The sequence below is a fragment of the Ranitomeya variabilis genome, chromosome 3, assembly GCF_051348905.1.
Source record: "Ranitomeya variabilis isolate aRanVar5 chromosome 3, aRanVar5.hap1, whole genome shotgun sequence".
Classification (NCBI taxonomy): domain Eukaryota; kingdom Metazoa; phylum Chordata; class Amphibia; order Anura; family Dendrobatidae; genus Ranitomeya; species Ranitomeya variabilis.
The window spans coordinates 761,561,701-761,575,342 of NC_135234.1; the positions used below are offsets into that span (position 1 = coordinate 761,561,701).

A 13,642-nucleotide genomic window follows, 5' to 3' on the forward strand; every position below is an offset into this window, starting at 1 on the left:
TATTATTGCATTGGGAACCTCCGGAAAAATCCGCAAAAAAAACCAAAACACCAAAAACGCGGTAAAAACGTGAGAAAAACACTCAAAAAACGCACGCGGATTTCTTGCAGAAAATGTCCGGTTTTGCTCGGGAAATTTCGGCAAGAAATCCTGAACGTGTGCACATAGCCTTACGGGCGCAGCACATGAGCGCGTCCTGCGTTGTCCTCAATAAAACTCTTATAATTCTGATTATTTGGGCTTTTTTTTTTTTTTTTTCAGGCTCTGCTGGGACATGTAGAAGAATAATAAGATTTCCCATTCGTGACTAGGATATGTTCACATTACATGAGACCGAGACGCCATGATGGCTGTGGGCTCGGCCCCTACAGGTGGCTCTGATCTGCTCCCAATCTAGATTTTTCTTATACGTCCTGTTACTACAGAGTCAGTAATCACCGTGAAATATTTGCGGTTTCACCACATTTTTTCTTGTACTCTAAAAACCCCCTCACTAGGCTTTATTAGAAACGAAGGCCTCGTTGCCCATAGCAACCAATCAGAGCTCAGCTTTCATTTCAAAATCTTCAGTGAAAACATGAAAGCAGAGCTGTGATTGGTCATTTGTAAGAAGATACCAGGTTCATGTTGGTTGCCATGAGCAACGCGGCCTACATGTCTGAAGTAATTCTGGCAAACAAGGCCCAAGAAGCTGCACTGTAAATATGACCAGGAAGACAGAACGTGTTCCCTTAATATTCACTCCCAGCCTCCGCATCTATCGGGGGTAACGCTTCGGTGGACTGGAGGCAGCCGTTATGGTTTTTACTGATTGTATAAAATATTTAAAAGAAAAATGGTTCCTGTGAAATGTGCAGATCCCAATGCCGTTCCATGATTAGTCGGGGCAGATCTTGGTCACAAGAGTTTCCTCACTGGCATAAAAAAGAAAAATACTGTGCTCATAGAGAAAGTCGTCCTGTGGCGTGAAACGTGACGGTGTCGCCACACGGGTGGCGGCTTGGAGGGCATGTCGCTACGCATGCTCAGTATTCAGGGATGGTTTACACTGTGTCCTCTCATCCGTGATGTCGTCATGTATGATCACCGTGTCTTCATCTCCGAGCCGCTGACTGGTGAAGTTATTCATCTCCAAGAGACCGCTCGGCTCCACCACCACGTTAGAGCTGGAGTGACAGGGGATGGGATACTGCGGGATGGTCTGCAAGGAAAGCCAAGGACGGAAATGTAACATGGAAGGTACCAGACTCATAGTACACAAACTACACAGATGTTCCTGTACACAGGGGCGGCATTATAGTAGTTATATTCTTGTACATAGGGGCAGTATTATAGTAGTTATATTCTTGTACATAGGGGCAGTATTATAGGAGTTATATTCTTGTACATAGGGGCAGTATTATAGTAGTTATATTCTTGTACATAGGAGCAGTATTATAGTAGTTATATTCTTGTACATAGGGGCAGTATTATAGTAGTTATATTCTTGTACATAGGGGGCAGTATTATAGTAGTTATATTCTTGTACATAGGGGCAGTATTATAGTAGTTATATTCTTGTACATAGGAGCAGTATTATAGTAGTTATATTCTTGTACATAGGGGCAGTATTATAGTAGTTATATTCTTGTACATAGGGGCAGTATTATAGTAGTTATATTCTTGTACATAGGAGCAGTATTATAGTAGTTATATTCTTGTACATAGGGGCAGTATTATAGTAGTTATATTCTTGTACATAGGAGCAGTATTATAGTAGTTATATTCCTGTACATAGGGGCAGTATTATAGTAGTTATATCCTTGTACATAGGGGCAGTATTATAGTAGTTATATTCTTGTACATAGGGGCAGTATTATAGTAGTTATATCCTTGTACATAGGGGCAGTATTATAGTAGTTATATTCTTGTACATAGGAGCAGTATTATAGTAGTTATATTCCTGTACATAGGAGCAGTATTATAGTAGTTATATTCTTGTACATGGGGGCAGTATTATAGTAGTTATATTCTTGTACATAGGGGCAGTATTCTAGTAGTTATATTCTTGTACATAGGGGCAGTATTCTAGTAGTTATATTCTTGTACATAGGGGCAGTATTCTAGTAGTTATATTCTTGTACATAGGGGCAGTATTATAGTAGTTATATTCTTGTACATGGGAGCAGTATTATAGTAGTTATATTCTTGTACATAGGGGCAGTATTCTAGTAGTTATATTCTTGTACATAGGGGCAGTATTCTAGTAGTTATATTCTTGTACATAGGGGCAGTATTATAGTAGTTATATTCTTGTACATAGGAGCAGTATTATAGTAGTTATATTCTTGTACATAGGGGCAGTATTATACTAGTTATATTTTTGTACATAGGAGCAGTATTATAGTAGTTATATTCTTGTATATAGGAGCAGTATTATAGTAGTTATATTCTTGTACATAGGAGCAGTATTATAGTAGTTATATTCTTGTACATAGGAGCAGTATTATAGTAGTTATATTCTTGTACATAGGAGCAGTATTATAGTAGTTATATTCTTGTACATAGGAGCAGTATTATAGTAGTTATATTCTTGTACATAGGAGCAGTATTATAGTAGTTATATTTTTGTACATAGGGGCAGTATTATAGTAGTTATATTCTTGTACATAGGAGCAGTATTATAGTAGTTATATTCTTGTATATAGGGGCAGTATTATAGTAGTTATATTCCTGTACATAGCAGTATTATAGTAGTTATATTCTTGTATATAGGGGCAGTATTATAGTAGTTCTATTCCTGTACATAGGAGCAGTATTATAGTAGTTATATTCTTGTACATAGGGACAGTATTATAGTAGTTATATTCTTGTATATAGGGGCAGTATTATAGTAGTTATATTCTTGTACATAGGGGCAGTATTATAGTAGTTATATTATTGTACATAGGGACAGTATTATAGTAGTTATATTCTTGTATATAGGGGCAGTATTATAGTAGTTATATTCTTGTACATAGGAGCAGTATTATAGTAGTTATATTCCTGTACATAGGAGCAGTATTATAGTAGTTATATTCTTGTATATAGGGGCAGTATTATAGTAGTTATATTCTTGTATATAGGGGCAGTATTATAGTAGTTATATTCTTGTACATAGGAGCAGTATTATAGTAGTTATATTCCTGTACATAGGAGCAGTATTATAGTAGTTATATTCCTGTACATAGGAGCAGTATTATAGTAGTTATATTCTTGTATATAGGGGCAGTATTATACTAGTTATATTCTTGTATATAGGGGCAGTATTATAGTAGTTATATTATTGTACATAGGGACAGTATTATAGTAGTTATATTCTTGTATATAGGGGCAGTATTATAGTAGTTATATTCTTGTACATAGGAGCAGTATTATAGTAGTTATATTCTTGTATATAGGGGCAGTATTATAGTAGTTATATTCTTGTACATAGGAGCAGTATTATAGTAGTTATATTCCTGTACATAGGAGCAGTATTATAGTAGTTATATTCTTGTATATAGGGGCAGTATTATAGTAGTTATATTCTTGTATATAGGGGCAGTATTATAGTAGTTATATTCTTGTACATAGGAGCAGTATTATAGTAGTTATATTCCTGTACATAGGAGCAGTATTATAGTAGTTATATTCCTGTACATAGGAGCAGTATTATAGTAGTTATATTCTTGTATATAGGGGCAGTATTATAGTAGTTATATTATTGTATATAGGGGCAGTATTATAGTAGTTATATTATTGTACATAGGGACAGTATTATAGTAGTTATATTCTTGTATATAGGGGCAGTATTATAGTAGTTATATTCTTGTACATAGGAGCAGTATTATAGTAGTTCTATTCTTGTACATAGGAGCAGTATTATAGTAGTTATATTCTTGCACATAGTAGCAGTATTATCGTAGTTATATTCTTGTACATAGGGGCAGTATTATAGCAGTTATATTCTTGTACATAGGGGCAGTATTATAGCAGTTATATTCTTGTACATAGGAGCAGTATTATAGTAGTTATATTCTTGTACATAGGGGCAGTATTATAGTAGTTATATTCTTGTACATAGGGGCAGTATTATAGCAGTTATATTCTTGTACATAGGAGCAGTATTATAGTAGTTATATTCCTGTACATAGGAGCAGTATTATAGTAGTTACAGTCTTGCATGTTTACCTGTATGATGATTTCAGAAGGCATCTCTTCCACTCTCTTTGGGGGCTGTGGGACATTCTGGATCTGTATAATCTGACTGGCAACTGGAACATCTACCTTTCTTGTAAGCGGAGGAGGCGGTGGCAATGGTACTGGTAGAGCGGTGGAAGATGTTGCGGTAATGATGGGTGCTGGGAAGCATTTAGGAAGTGGTGGTACGGCTGAAGTCACTGAACTTGGTATACATAGCCTCTGCACCTGAGGAGGTATGGCCGCTTCTGTCAACACTGGCATAGGTTTAATAAGAGGAGTTACTTTAATCGGGGTATCCAGAATCATGGGTTCAATGTTCGGATCTATGTCGGCTTCCAACATGGACATTTTCAGTATATCCGCAATGGTCTTGTCTGTCACAGACATGCTGGGGACGATATTGGTCATAGCAGGAGTGAGTTTTGGCAGACATTCACTTAATGTTGCTTTCGAAACAGTGGGCGGCTGATGGCCCTCAAATGTGATCTTTGTAACCGAAGAACCCTGCGTTACAAAGGGCTGCGACAGGGAAGAAAAGAAAAAACAAGTGTAAGTGACACAGTGTGAGGAAAAAAAAAAACACAGACCCTATATTCCTCATCCTATACATCCTGTACTTGAGTAGAATAGTGAGTGCAGCTCTGGGGTATAATACATACAAGATGTAACTCAGGGTCAGTAATGTAATGTATGTATACAGTGACTGCACCAGCAGAATAGTGAGTGCAGCTCTGGGGTATAATACAAGATGTAACTCAGGATCAGTAATGTATGTACACAGTGACTGCACCAGCAGAATAGTGAGTGCAGCTCTGGGGTATAATACAGGATGTAACTCAGGATCAGTAATGTAATGTATGTACACAGTGACTGCACCAGCAGAATAGTGAGTGCAGCTCTGGGGTATAATACAAGATGTAACTCAGGATCAGTAATGTATGTACACAGTGACTGCACCAGCAGAATAGTGAGTGCAGCTCTGGGGTATAATACAGGATGTAACTCAGGATCAGTAATGTAATGTATGTACACAGTGACTGCACCAGCAGAATAGTGAGTGCAGCTCTGGGGTATAATACAGGATGTAACTCAGGATCAGTAATGTAATGTATGTACACAGTGACTGCACCAGCAGAATAGTGAGTGCAGCTCTGGAGTATAATACAGGATGTAACTCAGGATCAGTAACGTAAAGTACACAGTGACTGCACCAGCAGAATAGTGAGAGCAGCTCTGGAGTATAATACAGGATGTAACTCAGGATCAGTAATGTAATGTATGTACACAGTGACTGCACCAGCAGAATAGTGAGTGCAGCTCTGGGGTATAATACAGGATGTAACTCAGGATCAGTAATGTAATGTATGTACACAGTGACTGCACCAGCAGAATAGTGAGTGCAGCTCTGGAGTATAATACAGGATGTAACTCAGGATCAGTAATGTAATGTATGTACACAGTGACTGCACCAGCAGAATAGTGAGTGCAGCTCTGGAGTATAATACAGGATGTAACTCAGGATCAGTAATGTAATGTATGTACACAGTGACCCTACCAGCAGAATAGTGAGTGCAGCTCTGGGGTATAATACAGGATGTAACTCAGGATCAGTAATGTAATGTATGTACACAGTGACTGCACCAGCAGAATAGTGAGTGCAGCTCTGGGGTATAATACAGGATGTAACTCAGGATCAGTAATGTAATGTATGTACACAGTGACTGCACCAGCAGAATAGTGAGTGCAGCTCTGGAGTATAATACAGGATGTAACTCAGGATCAGTAATGTAATGTATGTACACAGTGACTGCACCAGCAGAATAGTGAGTGCAGCTCTGGGGTATAATACAGGATGTAACTCAGGATCAGTAATGTAATGTATGTACACAGTGACTGCACCAGCAGAATAGTGAGCGCAGCTCTGGGGTATAATACAGGATGTAACTCAGGATCAGTAATGTAATGTATGTACACAGTGACTGCACCAGCAGAATAGTGAGTGCAGCTCTGGAGTATAATACAGGATGGAACTCAGGATCAGTAATGTAATGTATGTACACAGTGACTGCACCAGCAGAATAGTGAGTGCAGCTCTGGAGTATAATACAGGATGGAACTCAGGATCAGTAATGTATGTACACAGTGACTGCACCAGCAGAATAGTGAGTGCAGCTCTGGAGTATAATGTAGGATATATGAAGTAGCATACTTCCCAAGCATTTAGTGAATGTATAAGACTGTATAAAAGATACATGTAAATATCAGCGGATTGAGCCCACCCTATCCGGCATGCATACCTGGCTGGTGGGCTGCTTCTCCGAGACTGGGATGTGTATTGGGGTCTGTGAGAGCTGGGACTGCATGTAGATCTTCTGCTGGCCTGGTATCTGCTGCAGTTTGGGCAGCTGCTGGGTGGTTTTCACGGCCAGCACCTGCACCACGGTCTGCTGCGGCTGAGACAGTAGTGAGGGGATGTGCCGCTCTTTCACCAGCATGTGGCGCTGCTGGAGGTGCTCTTGCTGCAGGGGGGTGATCTTCTGCTGTCTGATCGACAGCTGAGCCGTCTGCTGGATCTTGTGCTGGATCTGCTCCGGCTGGAGCTGGATGATCTGCTTCTGTTTGGTCTGCAGGGACTGGACAGTCTTCACTTGGAGGTGCGCCCCCTCCTGGTGCAGGTGGATCTGTTTCTGCTGCCTTTGAGCCAGGGCAGATCTGTAGAAGAGACCAGTCTGGGGGTCCAACGTGTCCATTTCTTCCACTTCGCCCTCTTCCGTCACGGTCTCTTCTGTTCTCTTGAACGCAGTGTGGCTGCTCAACGCCTGCAAGTTTATCATCAAAGGGGTCACATAAATAAGAGAATGCCTGTGAGAGTAGGTGTATGGGGGTGTGCGCCCGGGCCACCATGCCCATACACCACGGTAATGGCGGGCCACGCTCTGATGAACCTACCTGGTGCATTATGTGAGTAATGGCCCCGCTGGAGGACAAGGGGAGCGACTTCACCACCACGGACGTCTGGGCCGCGCTCTGAGCCTGGGAGACGTGCTGCAGCAGGGCGCGGGAGGACTGCGAGGTCTGCAGCTGGTGGTGCTGCGACGACGGGTGGCTGACCTGGAGGAGAGACGCCAGGGGGACCTCGCCGGAACCCACGGTGGTGGTGGTGGACGCCACAGGCCTCGCTTTACCTGGAGGGATGGGACAAAACAAACTAAATTGCAACCCATCTTCGATTTCAAGATAGTCAGTGAACAATGGCAGCATGGCTCTTTAAATGCTGAAAGTTTGCTAGAATTAAAATCCTCCATATTTTTCACTTAGCCTTTTTTTTTTTTTTGCTTTGTTTTTTTTTGTAAGGGAAGATGTTGTGTCCCAAGAAAAAAAAAGACCAAAATTTAGATCGGGTTAATTTTATATTTTGATAGACCAGACTTTTATGGACGAGGCGACACCAAATACGCCTGTTTATTTTGTAATTTGTTTAAAAAAAAAATGTTAATTTAATAAAGTAATGAAATTTTAATATCTAATTACAAAATTAAAAAATATATATGTAATTGTATTATTAGATATTATCTCATTTAATTAACTATATATATATATATATATATATATATATATACCTATATATATATATACTATATATATATATATATATATATATATATATATATATATATATATATATATATATATATATATATATACATATACACACACGCACATATACATACACACAATAAGAAAAATATGTAAGAAAAATATAAAAATAAAAAAATTATATATTGCATAATACATCAAGATTATTGACTTGATGGCAGTGAAGGTGCCTTCGAGCACCGACAACCGCACCACTGTCTTTGTCAGCTGCATTTATATCGATAGCAGCAGCGTTCGGGGCCCTGCACCAGCCGCCAGGGACCCCCACATAAAGAGGGCAGCTCGGGTCCTCTCCACACACGGGTACCCAGAAATCACGTACGTTCACAACAATTTGCATTTAGGGGTCAGCGCAGTTCTACGCTTTGGACCATCAATACTTGTTAGAAGGTTCCCCTGAACAAAGGTCAATCACAAAGTATCACCGTAGTGTGACCACCCACGATCAGCGGTGATTAGTAGGGAAACCTGGTATTAAGTGGTCCGGTTCCATACAGCGCCTCCACAGGAGAAATTAAGCATTACACCGTGTCCATTCAGATTAATAGGCAGTGCATGGATGGTAAAGCAGGATGGCTGCTCCAAAGACGACGCTTTATGACCCTTCTACACTCTGGACCCCCGAGACCCCTCTGGATTCTTCTCCTATTCATTAACTCCTGTAATAGGATCAATGAAACTGGATTTTATAAACCGGATAAAGCACAAATTCAGAAAGAACCACAAAAGGCCGTCTATTCCAATAAGTAAGAGAAATGAAAACACATTTCCCACTCACTAATTTCATTAAGTTACCGTAGTTATGAGCCTATAAATGACCCCGGGAAAAGTGCGACCACAGGAATGAGCTGAGTCTGAAGTCACAGCACCGCAGCCACAGGATTACTGGAAGACGGCAACATAATACAGCCAAGACTTCACAGGCCTCCAGAAGGGGCAGTCACCGTGCACATACATTACTAAGGCGGTATTACACCCCAGAGCTGCACTCGCTATTCTGCTGGTGCAGTCACTGTGTACATACATTACTGATCCTGAGTTACATCCTGTATTATACTCCAGAGCTGCACTCACTATTCTGCTGCTGTAGTCACTGTGTACACATACATTACATTACTGATCCTGAGTTACATCCTGTATTATACTCCAGAGCTGCACTCACTATTCTGCTGGTGCAGTCACTGTGTACATACATTACTGATCCTGAGTTACATCCTGTATTATACTCCAGAGCTGCACTCACTATTCTGCTGGTGCAGTCACTGTGTACATACATTACAATACTGATCCTGAGTTACATCCTGTATTATACTCCAGAGCTGCACTCACTATTCTGCTGGTGCAGTCACTGTGTACATACATTACTGATCCTGAGTTACATCCTGTATTATACTCCAGAGCTGCACTCACTATTCTGCTGGTGCAGTCACTGTGTACATACATTACTGATCCTGAGTTACATCCTGTATTATACTCCAGAGCTGCACTCACTATTCTGCTGCTGTAGTCACTGTGTACACATACATTACATTACTGATCCTGAGTTACATCCTGTATTATACTCCAGAGCTGCAGTCACTATTCTGCTGGTGCAGTCACTGTGTACATACATTACTGATCCTGAGTTACATCCTGTATTATACTCCAGAGCTGCACTCACGATTCTGCTGGTGCAGTCACTGTGTACATACATTACATTACTGATCCTGAGTTACATCCTGTATTATACCCCAGAGCTGCACTCACTATTCTGCTGGTGCAGTCACTGTGTACATACATTACATTACTGATCCTGAGTTACATCCTGTATTATACCCCAGAGCTGCACTCACTATTCTGCTGGTGCAGTCACTGTGTACATACGTTACATTACTTATCCTGAAATACATCCTGTATTATACCCCAGAGCTGCACTCACTATTCTGCTGGTGCAGTCACTGTGTACATACATTACATTACTGATCCCGAGTTACATCCTGTATTATACCCCAGAGCTGCACTCACTATTCTGCTGGTGCAGTCACTGTGTACATACATTACATTACTGGTCCTGAGTTACATCCTGTATTATACCCCAGAGCTGCACTCACTATTCTGCTGGTGCAGTCACTGTGTACATACATTACATTACTGATCCTGAATTACATCCTGTATTATACCCCAGAGCTGCACTCACTATTCTGCTGGTGCAGTCACTGTGTACATACATTACATTACTGATCCTGAGTTACATCCTATATTATACTCCAGAGCTGCACTCACTATTCTGCTGGTGCAGTCACTGTGTACATACATTACATTACTGATCCTGAATTACATCCTGTATTATACCCCAGAGCTGCACTCACTATTCTGCTGGTGCAGTCACTGTGTACATACATTACATTACTGATCCTGAGTTACATCCTGTATTATACCCCAGAGCTGCACTCACTATTCTGCTGGTGCAGTCACTGTGTACATACATTACATTACTGGTCCTGAGTTACATCCTGTATTATACTCCAGAGCTGCACTCACTATTCTGCTGGTGCAGTCACTGTGTACATACATTACATTACTGATGCTGTACTGATCCAGAGTTACCTACTGTATTATACTCCAGAGCTGCACTCACAAAAATATCCATTTCTACTGGAAACCGTCTCCGAGATTGACATCAGACACTCCTAGTAAATTGGGTCATTGCTATGCATGGACTTGGTGTAACGCTCTCACTACCCTGTGGAGGCGCTGCAGGGCAGTTGAGCACAAGCTGTCACGTTCCTGCAGTTAGCGCGGATCACGGGGGCACAGGAATCTTCAATGCTGCAGCGGGATGAGCCCAGGAGTGACGAGGATGGCGGACGGCCCACCCTACTCATATCACGCTGCAGCCCCTATAAGGATACGGCGCCATGAACTTAGAGGGGACGTCATGTGCACACGGAGGCGGCATCAGTACTAAGAATACACGGATCAGTGATGGCGCCAGGAACCATCAGATCTAGGTGGAAATGGTACAGAAAGCAGGATGACCCTAGCAGAAGGTCGGGCCATGCTGGGGGTTGTAGTGTCCTAGGAGTAGAGTATATAAGGATTGTATTGAGGTCATATCCAGAGGTCGGGCCATGCTGGGGGTTGTAGTGTCCTATGAGTAGAGTGTGTAAGGATTGTACTACGGTCATATCCAGAGGTCAGGCCATGCTGGGGGTTGTAGTGTCCTAGGAGTAGAGTATATAAGGATTGTACTACTGTCATATTCAGAGGTCGGGCCATGCTGGGGGTTGTAGTGTCCTAGGAGTAGAGTATATAAGGATTGTATTACTGTCATATTCAGAGGTCGGGCCATGCTGGGGGTTGTAGTGTCCTAGGAGTAGAGTATATAAGGATTGTATTACTGTCATATCCAGAGGTCAGGCCATGCTGGGGGTTGTAGTTTCCTAGGAGTAGAGTATGTAAGGATTGTACTACGGTCATATCCAGAGGTCGGGCCATGCTGGGGGTTGTAGTGTCCTATGAGTAGAGTATGTAAGGATTGTACTACGGTCATATCCAGAGGTCAGGCCATGCTGGGGGTTGTAGTGTCCTAAGAGTAGAGTATATAAGGATTGTATTACGGTCATATCCAGAGGTCGGGCCATGCTGGGGGTTGTAGTGTCCTAGGAGTAGAGTATATAAGGATTGTATTACTGTCATATTCAGAGGTCGGGCCATGCTGGGGGTTGTAGTGCCCTAGGAGTAGAGTATATAAGGATTGTATTACTGTCATATTCAGAGGTCGGGCCATGCTGAGGGTTGTAGTGTCCTAGGAGTAGAGTATATAAGGATTGTACTACGGTCATATCCAGAGGTCAGGCCATGCTGGGGGTTGTAGTGTCCTAGGAGTAGAGTATATAAGGATTGTACTACGGTCATATCCAGAGGTCAGGCCATGCTGGGGGTTGTAGTGTCCTAGGAGTAGAGTATATAAGGATTGTACTACGGTCATATCCAGAGGTCGGGCCATGCTGGGGGTTGTAGTGTCCTATCAGTAGAGTATATAAGGATTATATTATGGTCATATCCAGAGCTCGGGCCATGCTGGGGGTTGTAGTGTCCTATGAGCAGAGTATATAAGGATTCCATTACGGTCATATTCAGAGGTCGGGCCATGCTGGGGGTTGTAGTGTCCTATGAGTAGAGTATATAAGGATTGTATTACTGTCATATTCAGAGGTCGGGCCATGCTGAGGGTTGTAGTGTCCTAGGAGTAGAGTATATAAGGATTGTACTACGGTCATATCCAGAGGTCAGGCCATGCTGGGGGTTGTAGTGTCCTAGGAGTAGAGTATATAAGGATTGTATTACGGTCATATCTGGAGCTCGGGCCATGCTGGGGGTTGTAGTGTCCTTTGAGTACAGTATATAAGGATTGTATTACGGTCATATCCAGAGGTCGGGCCATGCTGGGGGTTGTAGTGTCCTAAGAGTAGAGTATATAAGGATTGTATTACGGTCATATCCGGATCTCGGGCCATGCTGGGGGTTGTAGTGTCCTATGAGTAGAGTATATAAGGATTCCATTACGGTCATATTCAGAGGTCGGGCCATGCTGGGGGTTGTAGTGTCCTATGAGTAGAGTATATAAGGATTGTATTACGGTCATATCTGGAGCTCGGGCCATGCTGGGGGTTGTAGTGTCCTTTGAGTACAGTATATAAGGATTGTATTACGGTCATATCCAGAGGTCGGGCCATGCTGGGGGTTGTAGTGTCCTAAGAGTAGAGTATATAAGGATTGTATTACGGTCATATCCGGATCTTGGGCCATGCTGGGGGTTGTAGTGTCCTATGAGTAGAGTATATAAGGATTGTATTACGGTCATATCCGGATCTCGGGCCATGCTGGGGGTTGTAGTGTCCTATGAGTAGAGTATATAAGGATTCCATTACGGTCATATTCAGAGGTCGGGCCATGCTGGGGGTTGTAGTGTCCTATGAGTAGAGTATATAAGGATTGTATTACGGTCATATCTGGAGCTCGGGCCATGCTGGGGGTTGTAGTGTCCTTTGAGTACAGTATATAAGGATTGTATTACGGTCATATCCAGAGGTCGGGCCATGCTGGGGGTTGTAGTGTCCTATGAGTCGAGTATATAAAGATTGTATTAAGGTCATATCCAGAGGTCAGGCCATGCTGGGGGTTGTAGTGTCCTATGAGTAGAGTATATAAGGATTGTACTACAGTCATATCCAGAGGTCGGGCCATGCTGGGGGTTGTGGTGTCCGATGAGTAGAGTATATAAGGATTGTAATACGGTCATATCCAGAGGTCAGGCCATGCTGGGGGTTGTAGTGTCCTATGAGTCGAGTATATAAGGATTGTATTAAGGTCATATCAAGAGGTCAGGCCATGCTGGGGGTTGTAGTGTCCTATGAGTAGAGTATATAAGGATTGTACTACAGTCATATCCAGAGGTCGGGCCATGCTGGGGGCTGTAGTGCCCTGAGTAGCGTATATAAGGATTGTACTACAGTCATATCCGGAGCTCGGGCCATGCTGGGGGTTGTAGTGTCCTATGAGTAGAGTATATAAGGATTGTACTACAGTCATATCCAGAGGTCGGGCCATGCTGGGGGTTGTAGTGTCCGATGAGTAGAGTATATAAGGATTGTATTACGGTCATATCCGGAGCTCGGGCCATGCTGGGGGTTGTAGTGTCCTATGAGTAGAGTATATAAGGATTGTACTACAGTCATATCCAGAGGTCAGGCCATGCTGGGGGTTGTAGTGTCCTATGAGTAGAGTATATAAGGATTGT

At 42.2% G+C, this 13,642-nt stretch overlaps 1 protein-coding gene across 3 annotated transcripts in view; it reads right to left on the reverse strand.

Moving 5' to 3' along the window:
* Positions 1-258: 258 nt before the first annotated feature.
* Positions 259-13,642, reverse strand: part of EMSY (EMSY transcriptional repressor, BRCA2 interacting) — a 30,504-nt gene continuing 17,120 nt past the window's right edge. For all 3 annotated transcript variants that reach the window (XM_077298726.1, XM_077298728.1, XM_077298727.1), the window contains 4 exons: positions 7,153-7,388; positions 6,501-7,022; positions 4,192-4,722; positions 259-1,201 (listed from right to left, as the gene is read on the reverse strand). In XM_077298726.1, the coding sequence (XP_077154841.1) occupies positions 1,016-1,201; positions 4,192-4,722; positions 6,501-7,022; positions 7,153-7,388 (1,475 nt within the window). In that variant the 3' untranslated portion in view covers positions 259-1,015. The remainder of the gene's footprint in view (positions 1,202-4,191; positions 4,723-6,500; positions 7,023-7,152; positions 7,389-13,642) is intronic.